At 53.2% G+C, this 18,054-nt stretch overlaps 1 protein-coding gene across 3 annotated transcripts in view; it reads right to left on the reverse strand.

Annotated features, from left to right (window-relative positions):
- The window catches only part of EPHB2 (EPH receptor B2), a 179,870-nt gene extending 165,668 nt beyond the window's left edge, over window positions 1-14,202 (reverse strand). Inside the window, exon 1 of one of the 3 annotated variants that reach the window (XM_037828236.1) lies at window positions 14,062-14,202. In XM_037828236.1, the coding sequence (XP_037684164.1) occupies window positions 14,062-14,122 (61 nt within the window). In that variant the 5' untranslated portion in view covers window positions 14,123-14,202. The remainder of the gene's footprint in view (window positions 1-14,061) is intronic. The other 2 variants (XM_037828237.1, XM_037828235.1) reach the window with 2 other exon arrangements.
- Between the last annotated feature and the right edge of the window lie 3,852 nt (window positions 14,203-18,054).

The following is an 18,054-nucleotide window of genomic DNA, read 5'->3' on the forward strand; positions in this document are numbered from 1 at the left end:
GCAGCTGAGGCTTCTGGGACCAGATGTCAAATCTGCTCCCCTGCTGTTGCATCTCCCCCCTGGCTCCAAGCTCCCATGCTCCTGGCCAGCATCAGTCTGCTCTCAAGGTTGAATGACTGGAAGCCAGGGATAGCTGATGCCCAAGGGAGTTCCAGCTCCTCCCCCACCCCAAGAGCACCATCCCCTGACAGCAGGAACATGTCTCCAAAAGTGTGAGCCAAGTCAATGGGAAAATAGGATTTACATTATAGAAATTCAGTCTATGGGCCAACTTCTCCAGAACTACCTAGTGCAGAAACTTTGGCAAACCTACAGTCAATGGCTCAGAAGGTTTCACCAAATCTGGGGAGTCTGCTGTTTGCCAGCTCTTTCCAGGGCTAGACACTGGAGAATAAGGAAATGTCATAGTTCATACAACAAGGAGAATTAGAGCAGGGAGAATTCCTGTTTGTTCATTCTTATCTACCCAGCTATTCAAAACATGCAACCATCCTGCCATTATCCACCGACCCTGCCAGCCAGCTAGCCAACCACCCAATCCATACAACTTTCATGAAACTATCCTGTTTCATCTGTCCATCCAACCATCAACCCACCCATCATTTACCCAATCCTCCAATCCATGCATCGACTCATGCAATCATCCTCTATCCATCTAGCGACTCATCCATCCAACCATTAACCCAGCCCCAGAACCACTCAATCAATTGCTCCAGCTGTCCGATTGCTCGTTTCACTTATCCAACTGTACAACTACCCAACCAGTATGACTGAGAGTCTGCCAGTATGATCAGGAAAATTAGACATGTTGACATAGTATTGCAGTATGGTCTGACCGGGGCAATATAAAAGAGGTACATGCGAGGCACCACATGGGACACAGAGGCCGCCAAGGACAGAAAGCTCAACATTGCTCATAGAACTGGAGAGGCCAGGACAGGTTTCAAAAAGAAGGAGATGCTCAAGCTTGATCTTAACAAGCTGCAGGAATTAGCCAGACAGAGAAGGTGTGAGGAGCACCCAAGCAAGGAGGCAGCGTGAAACCGCATGGTGGCTTAATGCCTTAGAAGATGAAAGTCCTGCTGAGTCCTCATCACCTCATCACATTGGTTGGCTGTGGACCCAGGGCCACTCCTCAGTTTTCCCAAGGCCATTGGACTCTACAATCCCCCCACTCCCTATCTCAATTCCTAGAGAGAAAGGGCCATATCCTACTGCAGCTGGGAGACAAGATGCCATCTGCTGCCCTGGGTTTGTGCTCTGATGGCTAGAACAGGGGCCAAGGGCGTGGGGGTGGGGGTGAGGAGTAAAGCCCACCCCACCCCCCTAAGTTTTGTGGGAACAGGTTTTGCTATCAAACAGACCCAGATATAAATCCCAAAATCCCAAAATCCCAACTTCACATTTTGCCACAAGATACCTAACCACTCACTGTCTCTTTCCTCTTCTGAAAATGAAGAAACCACTAATAGCTATTGCAAAATGATGGGCGGGTTGATGGTTGGATGGACGGATGATAGCAGGATAGTTTCATGAAAGTTGTATGGGTTGGGTGGTTGGCTAGCTGGATGGCAGGGTTGGTGGATAAGGGCAGGATGGTTGCATGTTTTGAATAGCTGGGTAGATAAGTGGATAGAAGAATGAACAAACAGGAATTATTAAAAAAGGTGGAGTATTTGGTAAGTTGTAGATAATACTAGTTATTCTTCCCAATTGCTGTCAACATTCAAATCCTACTGCATGGCAGGCAAAGCAATCTAACAGTGGTTAAGGAAGTGGGACTTAGACGTACACAAGTCAATTCTCAGTAAACGTTAATTCTTTGTCCACGTCTGCAACTTATTTTCAAATGGTTCAGGGGGAAAAATCACATACATACATACAGAGAGAGAGAGAGAGAGAGAGAGAGCACGTGCAAATGTAGCAAAAATGTTCCTAATTGTTGCATCTAAATGGAGGGCATATGGGTGTTTATTTTTACTATTCTTTCAGCTTTTCTGTATGTTTTAAATGTTTAAAAAAAAAAAAAGACGACGACGAAGAAGAAATCAGCTCTTTGTCAACCTACCTCGGAGTCAAGACAGCTGAGCTGAGGTTGGAGCTCCACTGTTACTGACTCAATGATTGCGAGCTATTTACCTTCTCCAAGCTCTACTTTTTACATGTATAGGATGCAGGTAATAATTACACTGAAACCCAGTGCCTGGGTTCTAGTAAGCTCTCAATAAAGGCTAGATGCTGCTGCATTATTACAACTTTATTATTCTCACTGAACCCCTAAGAAACATGCTAGGAGAGACCTGAAAACACACCCACTCTGCGTATGTTATCTTTTCAATTCCCCAAACAACATATAGATAAGGTGATACTACTTTCCTCCCACAGATTAGACACCAAGACTGAAGGGAGTGAAATGACTCACCCAAGGTGACATGAGTGGATGAGTGCAGGGGCCAGGATTTGAACACAGTTCTGTCTCCAAAGTCAGGGATCTTTCCTCAACATCTCTGGCCTCTTTTTTGTCCCTGGACCCAGGCCAAGGGGCTCAGCCCCATCAGAACCCTTTTAACTCCAGAAGGGAGTTCTGAGCTTCACTGGCACGGCTGGGCTTCCGGGCTGGCTAAGGGACACCTAGTGTCAGGGGCTCCTTGGCAGCTAGCAGAGAAGCTCTTTCGACGGCTCTCCGGAGAGCCGCGGGAGCTGCCATCTGAGGCGGTGGGGAGTGACAGCTGACGCTGATGCAGACAAGCAAGAGGATGTGCTGGCCGGGGCCCTGACTCGAAACAGACTCCCTGGGCCACGGTCTTTCGTGAGTTCCAAGAAGGCCCTGTGGGCTCTGGCCGCGGCTGTTCCCAGGCTCTACCTCCCCGTGAGAGGCGGGGAAGCCCCATTCAGCCGGGACGCATCCCACTGTGCACTAAGCCGCTCTCTCCCCACTTACACGTTTCAGATGCTTTTTGTCCTTCCGGCTTCCCATGGACTCAGGCCAAGTGACAAGTTGGTGCTGTGGACATATGTCGTAGTCACAATGGGAACGTTGACCCCTTGCTCTCTCCCTGCTGGGGCCAGGCAGCTTACACCCGCCCTAGTGCTTGGCATGCCCTATTCTCAGCCACGCAGGATTCTTTCCAGCTCCTCAAATACTGTACACACTCATGGGTTTCCGGATTTTTGCAGATGCCATTCCCCTTGCTTGGAATACCTGCCTTGTCACTTCTTCACTTGGCTATTCCTTAAGATTCATCTTAGAAATTACCTCTTCTAAGAAGCCTTTCCCAACCCCATTTTTCAGTTGAAGAAACTAAGGCTCAAAGAGGAAAGTTAAAGGAGCCAAGTTCACACTGTTGGTTTTGGAGCCAGAGTTCTAACCTAGCCCAGGTCTACTCTAAGACTATATCAACTCTGTCCCCCAAATAAGAAACTGAGGGGAAATATGCTCTCTGTCTTCAAACATGGCAGGTGCCTGCAGTTTGCCAGGATTGTTCTGGAGAGTGGGAAACAGGACCCATAGAGGGAAGATACAGAAAAGAGACTCCCCCATTCAAGGTTAGGAGGCACGTTCTAACACCCCCACTGCCCACCAGCTCTGTGGCCTTGGATAAATCACTTCAGCTGCCTGAACCTCAGCTTCCCCATCTGTAAAATGGAGACAACAAAAGCCTTGCTACTTCTCGCCCCCAAACACTTAAATGGAGTTTATAAACTGCCAGCCAGTGAGTCTAAACCAGCAGGCAAATATGGTTCAGTTTGGCCAGGACTCTGTTTTACAATAAATTGAGCTAATATCTAAAAACTAGCTTTCCCATAAGCATCTGAACATTGTAAATCAGAAGATCTGGCAAAACTGGGTCCAGATTCCTGTGTGGCAGCATGGTCGGGAGTGGGGTGGCACCTGTCTTCTTTAGACGCCCACGTGCTCTCCCTGGGACATAGTGGCCCCATTCCCCATCCAGCATCCAGCTCACCTCCCTCATTCCCAATCCAGGCCAGCCTGCAACCTGGAGTCTCTGTCAAGAGCTTGTGCAATTTCTCGTCTGTAAGATACTGGGCTTGATTTCTTGTTCAGTCAGCAAAGTAGTCACATTTCCTGCTCAACAGTGTCACACATAAAATGTGACGATGTGTTGGACCAGATTCCCCTCCAAACATGTTTCTGGGGTGACGCTCAGGACACTATGCCTCCCACCCACCCACTTCACCATTTGCTCAAATCTCCATATGTTGTAGGCTAACCTGTGGTCCGAACTCGGGTTTGACAGCAACTTGCCGACGCTTTCAGAACTTGTTATTTTTCTCCAGTGCTTCCCTATTCCCGGGGTGGCCTCTGGCCAAGATGGGGGTGACAACCACAGCCACACTTTAAAAGTTCTTTAAATAAATAGGTGGCTGAAATATGATCCCCAATTTCCTGATGAGGAAACTGAGGCCTGGAAGGATAAAGTGACCTGCCCTAGGCCACAGGACACCTTATCCCAATCTTCCAAATTCAGTACCACCAGCCCAAGACCCCTTCTCTGGCCTTAGTCCTCCTGCCAGTTTTTGAATAGCTATGACTTGGGGATGCCATTTTTCATTAATTTGTAGATTCCTTTATTCCACAAATATTTATTTAGTACTTATTTTGAACCAGGCCTTGTGCTGGGCAGTGAAGTGTCCCTGTCCTCTAAGGGGAGAAACATAGACTAGAAGAAATGCAGGGAGGAAAGCGCCGGTGGTGGGATAAGAGGGCATAGGGGTAGGGGATGAGATTTCTGGTTTCCTGTTACCCGCCATCCCTGAATTAACTATAAACTCCCTGTTTCCAAGTAGAGCCACCAACAATGCCTCTTAGTGCTAAACACATTTCCCACTCCTCCCATCAAGGGGGCTTCAATTATTCCTCTCCTTAAGTCTGATGAGGAAACCTGAGATGAAGCTGGGATGGCCTAGTGACTTGCTCTGACCAACAGAGGCTGCAGGAGTGACATTTTGTGACACCAGAGCCTAGCCCTCAAGAGGTCTTACAGTCTCACTTTGTTCTCTTGGGAGTCAGCCACCACGCAAAGAAGCTCAGGCTAGACCACTGATATGGATCAGATTCCAAGAGGAGTGAGAGAAGAGGCCTAGCTGTCCAGCCAATCCTACCAGGACCTTGAAGATGTGTGCCAGGCCACCACAGACCTTCCAGCCCAACCTTGTTGAACCCAACCTACCTGAGCACATCCTAGCTGAGCCCAACCTAGCTGAGCCCAAACTAGCTAAGCACATCCTAGCTGAGTGCAACCTAGCTAAGCCCAATTTAGCTGAGTGCAACCTAGCTGGGTGCAACCTAGCTGAGCCCAACCTAGCTGAGCACATTCTAGCTGAGTGCAACTTAGCTGAGCCCCAATCTAGCTGAACACATCCTAGCTGAGTGCAACCTAGCTGAGCCCAACCTAGCATAGCCCAAGCTAGCTGAGTGCAAACTAGCTGAGCCCAACCTAGCTGAGCACATCCCAGCTGAGCCCAACCTAGCTGAGCCCACCCTAGCTGAATGCAACCTAGCTGAGCCCAACTTAACTAAGTGCAACCTAGCTGGGTGCAACCTAGCTGAGCCCAACCTAGCTGAGCACATCCTAGCTGAGAGCAACCTAGCTGAGCCCAACCTAGCTAAGCACAACCTAGCTAAGAGCAACCTAGCTGAGCCCAACCTAGCTAAGCACATCCTAGCTGAGTGCAACCTAGCTGAGCCCAATCTAGCTGAGCACATCCTAGCTGAGCCCAACCTAGCTGAGCCCAACCTAGCTAAGCACATCCTAGTTGAGTGCAACCTAGCTGATCCCAATCTAGCTGAGCACATCCTAGCTGAGCCCAACCTAGCTGAGCCCAACCTAGCTGAGCACATCCTAGCTGAGCCCAACCTAGCTGAGCCCAACCTAGCTGAGCACATCCTAGCTGAGCCCAACCTAGCTGAGCCCAACCTAGCTGAGCACATCCTAGCTGAGCGCATCCTAGCTGAGTGCAACCTAGCTGAGCGCAACCTAGCTGAGCCCAACCTAGCTGAGCCCAACCTAGCAAGTAACAGAAATGTGTGACTCAAGTTGGTGGCGAGTTACCCCTGGTGCTCGCATGTTCTGTCTGAAGAAGCAGCCACTATTTGGCTCCAGCCAACTGTGGCCATGTGGGAATGTGGGCCCAGAGAAGCCAGATTGTCTGACTTTTCAGAGAAGCCAAAAACAGTATTTTTCTGAAAATAGCTTGATTTTTAAATGTTGGCCAAGAATTCAAATTGGATTGTCGATCTCTGGACCATCGAGACTAGCCTTGGTCTTAGAGTTTGGTCCCGCCACTGGCTACAGACAAATTGCATCATCCCCAGGCCTCAGTTTCCTTATCTTTAAAATGGGCCCCGTGGCTCCTGCCTACTTACAGGGTTGCTGTGAAAACCCGATGAGCTCATGTATTTGGAAGTGCAAGCTGTGGATGGCCCTGTCACAGCTCCACAATCTGGGTTCTCGGCAGAGGGGCCTCTTACAATGTAATGAGTTAACACCCGATTTGTCTAAGTTAGAACAACATTATTCCGACCATTATGACAGACATTGCATTTTTATGGCAGGTTTGTGATTTCCAGAACCCTCCCGCTTGCATTATCTCAGGATGTTGATGGAGTCAGAGGCTGGACGGCTGCCTTGGAGACCCTCGCCAGAGCCAAGCCTTTCCTCCGAGCGGGGAGGGGAGGCACATTCCAGAAGCGGCTGGAGTGATGGTGAAGAACACGAGCTTCAGAGTCACCAGAACTGGGTTCAAATGCCAGCCTACCCACTCACTAGTTCTGTGTCCTTGAGCCAGTTACTCTCTGAGCTTTGGTTTCCTCATCTGTAAAATGGGCAAAATAATAAACCTATTGTGTGGGACCAGTGGGGCAACTGCATGAGGCAACATATGCGATGCCCTGGGTACCGTCTGGCACAAGAATTGGTGGCTACTGTCGTCACCATGGCATGGAGGCTGGCACCCAGCAGGCATGGAGCCAAGTAGGAGAGCATGGCCATGGGATGAGGGTGAGCAAGTTGAGGCTTTGAGGAAATCCTGGAGGGGCTCAGAGATGTAAGCTGGAGGGGCTTCTCAACCACCCAGCATGAGTCAGACCCTTGCCTTATTAGACACAGAACTTAACTCTGAGTCTTTAGCTTTTTCTTATGGTTTTGTAAAGAGGGTGTGGGGGGGAATCTGGAGGCAGAGAACCCTGAGTAAAATGGCACCCACGTTTTTCTACTCTGAACCCAGTTTCCCACTGGTTTCAAGCAATGACAACAGAAACAGTTAATATTTGCTGTGTGCTCATCACACCTGGGGCACACACTCAGCTTAGCCTTCTGTGGATTAACAGATTCATTCCACACAGCTATCTCAGGAGCTAGAACTATTATGGTCCCCATTTTAGAGATAGGGATCCAGTGCCCAGAGAGGTGAAGTAACTGGCCCAGGGGCACACAGCAAGGGACAGTCTGACTCCAGACACCCTTCTTGTAACCTACAGGCTATGCTGCTTATGGAACGAGAGAGAAAGTGGTCAAGGCTAAGCTAAGGGCTGAGGGAATTCTAAGAAAGAAGGAAGTATGACTGGCAAGGGCCAAGGGTGCTGATATTTTCTAGTTAATGGCTCTGCTGGACCCTGTATACCACTTAATGCTCACCACAAGCCTCTGACTGGCAGTATCTCCAATTTACAGATGAGGAAACTGAAGCTCAGAGAGCGTCTTACTCTCCCAATGCCACAGAATGGGCAAGGTTTCCCCCCAGGGGACACCCTCTTGCCCAGGGGACTGCAACAAGGGTGACAGATGGCTCCAGGAAGCTCACCTACTGTGGCCCAGGCTATAGCAGCCAAGGGAAGCCCCCCCAGGTGATTCAGGGGTCAGGGGGGACACGTGTCCCCTCCCCCACCCTCTGGAAGGCAGCCACTTTAAAAGGCCCTAAAACTTTAGGTAGCCTTATCAACCGAACTGATCCCAATCAGGAAGCTTCCAGAATCTGTCATGGCAGACCAAAGGCCGCCCCACCCCTGGGAGCTGTGCAAACATTCTTGCCTCCCTGCCCTCTCCTCACCAACACTCTCCTCCATTCACTCCAGACCCAAGCAGGCAGGTAGTCCTTGGCTGGTGGGCCTTATCTCTGATTGATCTCATTTCATTTCAGTCTTTCCCAGTTTCCGGCTGAGATTTCTCTTCTTCTTTCCCAGGAGTGCGGGCTTTATCCTAGGCCACTGAGGGGCAAATCTGCCTGCCCAAAAAAGGACCTGGGGAGTGTGTTAAAATACAGATTCCCAGGCCTCATTCCTGATCTATCAAATCTCCAGCCAAGTCAGGCAAGCAGGGCTGGGCCACCTCCACCACGAGGCCCACCGTGATCTGTACCCCTCCACCCTCAGAGGGAGCAAGGTTCCCCTGCCTTGCCCAGGCCTCCTGTCATCAGCCAGCTCCACCTGCCCCTTCCCATTAGAGGCCTTTCTGTGTGCAGGGGTCCTGTCTCATACCTAAAGTCATAGGTGTGCTCTGGGTGGGCAGGGTTGACCAGTCCCTACCCCGGGCCTTGCTGGGTGCACAGAAGAGCTGGCCAAGGAATCTGTCCCCACCCCAACTCCAAAGCTGATCCACCGTCGCAGCTCTAAGACACTTCACAGAGCTTTGATGAAGTGGAACCAAAGGCTCCAGGAAGGACAACGTCTCGGAAGAGTCTGGGGACACAGCAGGGCAGAAGGCGGGCGGGGGGGGGGGTGGGGAGCGGCATGCAAATCCACGATCCCAGAGATGGGAGAAGCAAGGCCCACAGTGGGTGCAGGGTGCAGGCTCATGTCTTCCCAACTGTTTTGGGAATCTTCTGAGAGCTAAGGCCCCTTTCCTCAGGGAAATCCACGTTAACATTATAGGTTTTATTAGAATATCACGGTGTTCACAGATCCCCAGGACTCAGGAGATCTATGGACCCCAACTGAGAGCCTCCCTGGTCTGAGAACCCCAGAATTTTTGCCTGAAAGGGCTCTGGAGAAGGAGGCAGAAACGGAGTTCTGAGCTGAGTTCCCCTTGTGGGGGAGCCATCCCAAAGCCGGAGGAAGTTGGGGGGCCCATGGGGTGGGCTGGGGGAGACAATGAGGGCTGATCTTTGCCCAGACAACTCAAATGCCAAAAAGGGGGGCAGATCAGGACATAGCCCTCCCTGAGCCTCAGAGGGGCAGCAACCAGCACTTAACAAACCCAGGTGTGTGCCTGACACTTTATGTGGGTGTCCAGGGGAACCCCCAAGAAAACTGAAGTCCAGAGAGTCTGAGTCCCTTGCCCCAGGGTACACAGTCCACGGTGCTGGGATTTGAAGCCAGGTCTGTTTGCCCTGAAGGCTGTGGACTTTCTCCACCCCAAGCAGCATGTGAGATTGCTGGCCGGACTCCCACGTGGTGCCCAATCCCTTCTCCCGCCCAGCATCTGACAGAAATAGGTGCCTGGTGACTCTTTTAAAATAAATGGACGGATGGACAAATGAATGAATAAGTTAACTTGCTTTTGAATTCTACAGCATTTGGGTTTTAAACCTAAGCTGTGATTTCCTGGCTAAAATGGATACATGAAAGCAGCCTCCTTTAAAATGAGAAGCAGGAGAAACAAACATAAAAGGAAAACCAATTGCAAATTAATCCCGCTGAAGGTCGCTGAGTCTTAGATAGGTAATGCCTAAGAGGCGGGCCCAGGAGAGGGCCGGGGCGGGGGTGGGAGAGTGGAGGAGGGCGGGGCAGGCAGGCTCCCCAAGCTCCCACTCATCCCAAGGCGGGGGCTTGTCCCCTCCCAGCTCTTGCTCAAGCATCACCCTTTGGAAAGAGTTCCTTGATCTCCCTAGAAGGACAGACTCTCTCCTTCATCTCTCCATCGCTCTCAGGACCCTGACCACACCAACACAAACAATATGCCATTCACTTACTCAATGCTCCTTGGCTGACGATGTCATCCAGTTCCTGAGCACCTACCATGTGCTGGCTGTGGCTCGAGGCACTGGGGATGCTGTGGGAACATGATAGATAAAAACCTCTGCCTCCCGAAGTTTTCACCATTTCTGGTGGCAATGAGTGCCACGAAAAAGCCAAAGCAGGTAGAGGGATAGAAAGTGGCAGAACTGGGGTCTGTTTCAGGTGAGGCAATCAAGGAAGGTCTCTGGGGAGGTGGCATTTGAGCAGAGGCCTTTGTACCACAACTGTGGATGCAGAATGAGTCAGGTGGGCCTCTGCCCTCAGGGAGCTCACAGTCTAGTAGGGGAGAGATAAACTGGCCTTTTCTTAACTGGGCAGGGCAAGAACTGGCTTGTCTGAACACCCCCATGCACTGGCAGTCAGCGATCTTTCCAAACACAAATCTGGCCAGGTTCCTCAGTGGCTCAAGAACCTTCAATGGCTCCCCACTGCCCTCAGCATCAAGTCCAAACTCCTCAGCCTTCCATTCTAGCCCTTCAGGACCTGACCCATTCTCAGCTTCCCCTCCCATTGCTGCCCCCCACCCCCACCCCCCTCAGATACACCCAAGTAAGTACCCACTTGCCATGTCTCCCTGTCTTTACACCTGCTGCTTCCTTTTCCAGAAAAAAATCTCCTTATACCCCAAGATCCAAAGTCAACCTCCTTAACTTCTTAAAAAAATTAATTTTTTTAATTTACAAACTCTATACCGACCAAGCAAAAACTCCCCCTCCCTCTCCCCATCCCCCGTGACCTCTAATCTATGTTCTGTCTCTGTGAATTTGTTAATTCTAGATATCTCCTATAAATGACATCATACAATATTTGTCCTCATGTGCTTTGCTTATTTCACAGGGCATAATGTTCTCAAGGTTCATTTGTATTGCAGCATGTCTCAGGACTTCATTCCTGCTAATGCTGACAACCTCCTGAACTTTTGAGAACACAATTCATTAGTGTGACAGGTGGCCCAGAAAGTTTCACTGCAGTGGGTGGGGGAGAGAATGGGTAATGAGAAAACGAAGCAAAGCATAAAGTCATAAAAGATGAAATAACATCTATCCCAAACCGCCTCTGCCGCCCCAGGTACTTCCTCCTGGCAGTACCCTGGGCCAAACGGATCACAGGACACCTTGCCAACTGTGCTCCCTGATGGCTCTTCCCGTCTCCCTGTGCAGGGCCCAGCACCACATCGGGCCACAGAGGAAGCTCCATGAATATTTGGAGAGCAAATGAACAAATGCACAGAGGAACCCAATTTTCTCTAGACCTCAACCTTTGGATCCCATCTAGTGGCTGGTCTGTCCCTGGCACTTCTATGCCTCTCCAAGCCCCCCATTCCAAGTGCTCCCTGGAGGGTCCCACATATCATGGTTTTCAGGGGGACAGGCACTAAGTTCACTATCCTAACCCAGGAGTTGCCCCCAACACCCACATGCGTCCTTTCTCCTCTCTCACACTCCACAGGCTGGAGCTGGGGATTTCTGCTACTCCAGGGTATGAGGAGGGCGAGAGGAGGAGGGGGTTGGCCACATCTCTGGGTGCTGGGAACCTCAGAGGCTGCTCTCCTACCATTCCAAGCCTCAGCCTTGTTTCCCAGGAGGACCTCAATCTCTTCCGGGAGTGCCCTGGGGAGCGCCGTCCATCCCCAGCCTACGCCCTCCAAAGGCCATGCACCATTCTCCAGGGCAAACATTTTCCCATCCATTATCTGGTCCAGTCCTCACAGACACCCCTGTGAGATCAGCAGGTGTGTTATGATCACCCACATTTGAGAGATGAGGAAACTGAGGCTCAGAGAGGAGAAGTAGGGTGTCCTGAGATTAACTAAACCATTTTACATGTGGGGAAATTGAGGCCCCTATAGGGAAAGGAGCTGGGCCAGGGTTCCCCAGTATTCCAATGGCCACCTCACATCATCCCCCATCTGTTTGGCCAGCCCCCAGTGGACTAGATTCTTTAGTATCCAGAGGGCAGAGGAAGTGCCTGAAGCAAGGCTTGAGGGGCCCGCAGCACCCCTTCTCTTACCTCCCGTGGCTTCCCTGCCAGGTACTGGCCACGCCCCCTTCCCATGACATCATGGCCAACCAGCCCCATGTGTCCAGAGCCCAGGACACAGCCCACCAGATTCCAGCCACCCCTGCCACAGCCATGGCTGGACAGACGTGGTCCTTCCATCTACCCCACAGTAATTAAAAACATACCCAGGCTGCTTCCAAGGCAAGAGGGGCCAATTTTCTTCCCTTCAGTACCGCTGGCTGCAACCTAAATAGCAATATTTATGCCAAGCTCCCCATAATATTGTAAACATCCCAGTGTATAGCGGCCAATGCATGAGTCATTTCCCCAAAGCCAGAGTTAATAAGTGGTACCTCAGCCATATTCCAGGGAGCTGCCGCCAGCAGCCGGGCCCGAGAGCGGCTGTCCACACCCAGGGCCCATGGCATACTTGGTGCCCCAGTGGCCTCACTCCGGGAAACTGCAAGCAGCTGCCAAACCCTCCAGGAGCCAGAGGACAGCTGCCTCGGTGCTAGAAACTGTGGCTGCCACCCAGGGACACCGTCCACCCCACCCCACCCCGGACTGCAGTCACTAAGGCACTCATTACAGAGAAAGAAACCAAAGTTATAGCACGGCGTCCCTCGTGGTGCCATGCCCAGAGTCTGCAACCACCTTACCTGGTCAGCTCAGCTTTTAGGAGCTGCAAGAGGGGGAGGGGCTCCCCACCACTCCAAAGTGGCCCAAGATGGGGAAGAGTTGCGGGGACATATGCTCAGAGGAACCTCACCCCACGGTGGTAAAGCCCTGGGAGGGGACACCCTGTTTAGGGACAAGAAGACCCAGCAAAGTGAACAGAGCCCAGCATTCCGAATCCTCAGATCAGGGTTCTATTCTTATCACCCAATGGTGATGGGAGAGACAGTTGGCTTTTCTGAGCCTCAGTTTCCCCAGCTGTTAAAAGGAAATAAGAATCATACCCACCTGGCTCCCCTGCAAAACAGACTTATTTTGGAGAGTCCAACAAAACTGGGGGCGGGAAAGCACTTTGTGAAGCTTCAAGTACGTTGTCAACTGTGCAGCACGTTGTAAATCACAGAGAGCTGCGTACAGTACAAAGTACTTTGTAAACTGTAAAGCGGTGTGTAAAGTGTAAAGCACAGTGCATGTGAGAACCATTTATATGCATTTCTTGCCCTGCAAGCTGACCATCCCCGGTGGATACACCCAGACCCCACTAACTTTTCTCCAGAGCAAGCTAGCTTAGAGACCCTGAGGGTTGAGTGGTACCAACAGGCGTGGGCCATGGGGAGGGGGCCCAGCGACCCTTGGCCAAGGCCAACACATGGCAAGAGCATCTGGTCCGGCCCTGGCGGCAGCTGGAGAGTTCCCCGGGCTCCAGCGGCCACGCTGAGCTCTGCCGCCTGCGGGGCGGTGGCCGGCAGGGGTGCCCGGAGACCCCGCGCAACGGAGAGATGCCCACGAACTCATGCCCCCACCCCCCACCGCAGTCCTCCCGGGGAGGGGTCCCCATTGTATGCCGCGGGCGATGGGCAGGCACCCGCGCGGGGCTGGCGGCGCGCTCACTTCCACTCTGCCTGTCTCCGCTCTCCCGGGCGTCCGGCCCCATCCCGGGGAGGCGGCCCCGGAGCCCCCACCCCGGCCAGCCGCGCTGCCCCCCTCCCTCTGCTCACTGCCAAACTTTCCAGCCCCGAAAGCGCCCCCCAACCCCCGACAGCCCCGCGCCCCTCCACCCGGTGCCGAGCAAGGCCAGGCCAGCGGGAGGCGGGTGCCCGGGCTGGGGGCGGCGAGCGCGCGTGGGCAGCCCCTGGCCCTGGGCGGCGCTCGCCCGGCTGGCTACAAAGCCTCGGCAAGATGGTCCCTTCGCCTCCTCCTGGCACAGTCAATCAGCGCCCGCCGTTCCCCGGGCGCCCGCGGGGCCCGCGGCTCCCAGCACGGCCGGACACACCTCCCCGCGGCCACCTGCGCCCGGCGCGAGCCCCCAGGCAAACTTTGCGGGCCGCGGGGCGGAGGTGGGCGCCGGCAGTCGCCCGTACCCGGCCGCTCCCCGCCCCCACCGCCCGCCCGCCCGCTCTCTCGCTCACCTTCCACGGCGGCTAGCAGCGGCAGCAGCAGTAGCGCAGCCCCCAGCCTCCGCAGGGCCATGGCTGCGCTTCCCCGGGCCTCGCGCCGCGGCGCCGCGGGGCCGGGGCGGCCCGGGCGGTAGCGCGCGCCCCGGGCTCGGGGGGCCGGGGGGAGCGGCGGGGCGCGGCGCACACACAGCCGCCGCCACCGCGCAGCCAGCAGAATGAGCCATCCAGCCCGGGCAGAACGGGGACCCGGGCTCCGCCAGCGCTGGGCACCGCCCACCTGCTCCGCAGCGCGGGGGGAACCCGGCCCGGCCACGGCCCCCTACGTGCGCCCAGGACCCCCAGCGGACCGCGCGCGCACCGCGAGTCCTGACGTCTCAGCGCTCTCAGGGTCATCCGAGGGCATCGCTGGCTCTGGAGAGCGGAGACTTCGTGCACCCGGGCGATGGAGACCCCGGACTCCCCCCGCGCAGCAGTGGTCTCTCCCAGCGCTGTGGCTTCTCCAGATAAAGCAGCGATTTCAGCCCAAATGTTTCTCAATTTTTATTGAATGCTGCAAAGCCGGAGAGCATCTGGCGCGGCTGACAGGGGCAGGGAGAGGGGATCCGGGGGAGGGCGGGAGAAGGGGCTACCCAAAGCGGGGGCTGGCCCTACCTGTCAGGACCGGCAGTACCACCCCCTCGCCTCAGCCCTGACACCCGGGTCCCTGCGGCTCCAAAAGGGACCCAACTGCATTGAATGAAAAAATAAAAAGGAGGGGGGTGGGAGCTGGGAACAAAACAGGCGGCTTTCCCAGGCGCTGGGGCTGGGCTGGGGCCTCCGCCAGGGAGAGTGGGCCTTGGAGCTAACCGAGGGCCTGGGGTTGGGGGGGATTGTCACTCTGGCAGGGGTGGGCCGGGCCCTGGCAAGCAGACCCCAGGCCTCTCCTCCCGCCTTGTTCTGAGCAAGCCCGCGAGCCCCTCCCTGAAGATCCTTCTGTTTGTACATTAAATTTCTCCTTCTGGAGAAATTTATCTTGTTCAGCATGTAGTTTGGAGGTAGAAGGTAGAAGAGGCTGATTGGGGGGGACCTGGGGGACCCCCCAATATTGTGAAATGGACCTGTCTGTGCTGCCATGGATTTGTGCCTTCAGGGAGGACACAACCCCTTGTTCTATCCCTGTAGGCCCAGCCCTGCTCTGACAGCCTTCATCACCATTATCATTAACAGGCTTTGCTGAAGCCTGATGGATGGTGGATGGGCTGCCGGGCGCCTGCAGGAATCACCCCAGCAGGGCCCCAGTCTCTGGGAACCCTGCTCCTGATGGGGAAGATTTAACCATGGCTTCCTGCTCTGTGGAGCCCAGTGGAAGTACAGGTGACTTAAGACAACGCCAGTCAGACCTCTCCTGTCCGTTTGTCCAACAAACTAAAAAAAATGTCCCAGCAATCCCTTCCCTTCAAGACCTGCCCTAGAGTCCATACCAAGAAAACAGTACTAGAAACTCAGGTCCAATCGAGGGTTTGGAAAATTGGGTCACCTTTTGAAGTTCCAAGGGTCCAACTGAAAGGGGTGTGATCCTGGAAGGCCACAAGGGGGAGGTGGCTGGGAGGGGCTGCCTGGGAAGTGAGCAGGGAGAGGGGAAACCAGGGGAGATGTCCCCACTTTATGCCTACAAATGCCTCATCAGGGTCAAGATCCACTGGGGCAGGGCTGGCCTTTATTTCCAGAGGTCTGCTTGTCATAGGTCTACTGGTCAGAACTTTCAGGGGACCCTGGGTTCGAGGGATCCTGAATGAGTCCCATCCTGGGGACAGCACTCCCTCTCCCAGGGTGCTGCTCCAATTCCTCCTGGGGAGCATCTTGGCAGGAAGGACAGTGCCAGCCCCAATGCAGGCAGGTGCCCGTCCCTTCCCAATTCAAGAAACATTTCTTGAGCACCTGTTATGTGCTGGGCAGATTCAGCTCTTCTGCTCAGTTTCTTGGTTTCTGCCCCTGTGCGCTTGTCACCACCCACCCACCCCCAGTGGTTACCTCCTTTCTTTGACTCCAAATGGGAACGGCATTGGCTACCACTTGAAGACCCAGCTGCAGGCACTAGGCTAAACTTCCTATCCACAACATCCCCCTAGATCCTTTCAACCCCATCAGGCAGGTGCTAATGTTTACAGATAATGAAACTGAGGGCCAGATACATAATTTATCTAAGGACCCCAGCAAGCCAGAGCTGGGATTCAATCCCAGGTCACTCCGATCCCTGCCCTGACAGCCTTTTGCCTTTCATGGACACAGAAAGCTCAGTCAACTTCCCAGGTCCCATTTCACAGATAAGGAAACTGAGATCTAAAGAGGGAACTGACTCACCCAACGTTACATAATTATATGGACATTGGTCCAAAGCCTTTACCTGGCTAAAAATAACAATAGTGATAATAATTTTTTTAAAAAGCTCCCTTCTCTCCCAAAACATTATTTTATTTCCCATTTGGGATGCTATAGGGTGGCTGGGTTTTGCATCTGGCCAGGCCCCTCCTCGCTGGTCACAGCCGCCCAGCTGTGCCTTTGTCCCAGCAGTGCCCTCCACCTGACTGCAGTCTTGGCTCCAAAGATTTAGATTCAGCCCCACCTCACCCCACCCCACACCCACCAAGAGCTTTAATTGACACAGGCCTTACCCCTTTCTGGCCCCTTTGCACTTATCTGCTTCCTGAGAAATGGTCAGCCCCACTCACTTGGTCCATTGGTCTCTGATCATTTCTGGCTTGCATCTTATTTCCCCAACCCCTGAAGACTGTGAGCTGCCTGCAGACAGCCCCCGGACTCCAGACAACATACCACCAGGCCAGGACTCCCCAGGATGTCTGACCCAATCCCCTCATCAACGGAGGAAGAGGCCGCTTAAGCTTGGTTTGTCTAATGACAACAGCTACTCGCATTTGCAATCACGCTTTAACAGTTTACAAAGCAGTGTTCACACCCATCAACTCGAGGGATGCTAATTCAACCAGCCTATGGGGCGAGCCAGCCTGGCGGCAGAGGGAGCTCCATTTTTCAGAAGACAAAATTGAGATCCAGAAAGGGGAAGAAGGTACTTGCCCAAGGACACATGATGGACTTTTTTGGTTTGTTTGTTTGTCTTGTTTTTGGTGCAGCTGGAGCTAGGCTTCAGTGGCTTGCCTTGTCCTGGCTTGTTTCAATCAAATTAGGTTTGATAAACGGGTGAGCATCTCTTTCCAGTCTGCCACTAGGAGGCAGGGACACAGCCATGGACCTACCCTGCTGGACAAGTCCCTGCTCTCCTGGAGCCTACATTCTGCTGCTAGAGACCATATATATGGACAAGATAATCCAGATAATGATAAGTGCTAGGAAGACAATAAAAACGGATGATGGGGCAGTGAGTGACTAAGGAGGGGTGGGGTTACTCTAGCCAGGGCCATCAGGGAAGGCCTCTCAGGGAGCATGACAGCTGAAAGCTGTAAGTCAAGGAGCCACCTGCATGCAAGCAGGTGTGGGAAGAGAGTTTTGGGGGACACAACAGCAAATGCAAAGGCCCTGAGATGGGAGCGTGCTGGGTACTTCCAGGAACAGTAACTGAACTGTAGGGAGCTGCTGGGGTGTGGAGGGGATTAGGTCAGAGAGGAAGAGTGTGGGTTATATTTTAAGCACAATGGGGAGCCATTGAGGATTGTAAACAGAGAATGAATTGGTTTAAAGTGGGGGAAGCAGCATGAGCTAGGCTGAGCAGGGCCTGGGGGCTAAGCATCCCACCAGGCTGGCTTGGCCTCTACAACCCTAGACTGAGATTCCAGGGTATGTCCCAGCCTTTCCTTAAATCGCTGGGTGATCGTAGGCAGGGATCTCACACTCTCTGGGCCCTGCTTGCCACAACTAAAAAATTAGGGCTGAAAGAGGCTGTTTCTCTGAGGCCCCTTTCAGCCCTGACTCCCTCATTGTTGTAGACTCTGAGTCTTGGGGCTTGTGACTTCATCTCAGCCCCATCAGAGAATGACAATGAGCTTGGGGCCA

This window comes from Choloepus didactylus, chromosome 2 (genome assembly GCF_015220235.1).
Source record: "Choloepus didactylus isolate mChoDid1 chromosome 2, mChoDid1.pri, whole genome shotgun sequence".
NCBI classification, from domain to species: Eukaryota; Metazoa; Chordata; class Mammalia; order Pilosa; family Megalonychidae; genus Choloepus; species Choloepus didactylus.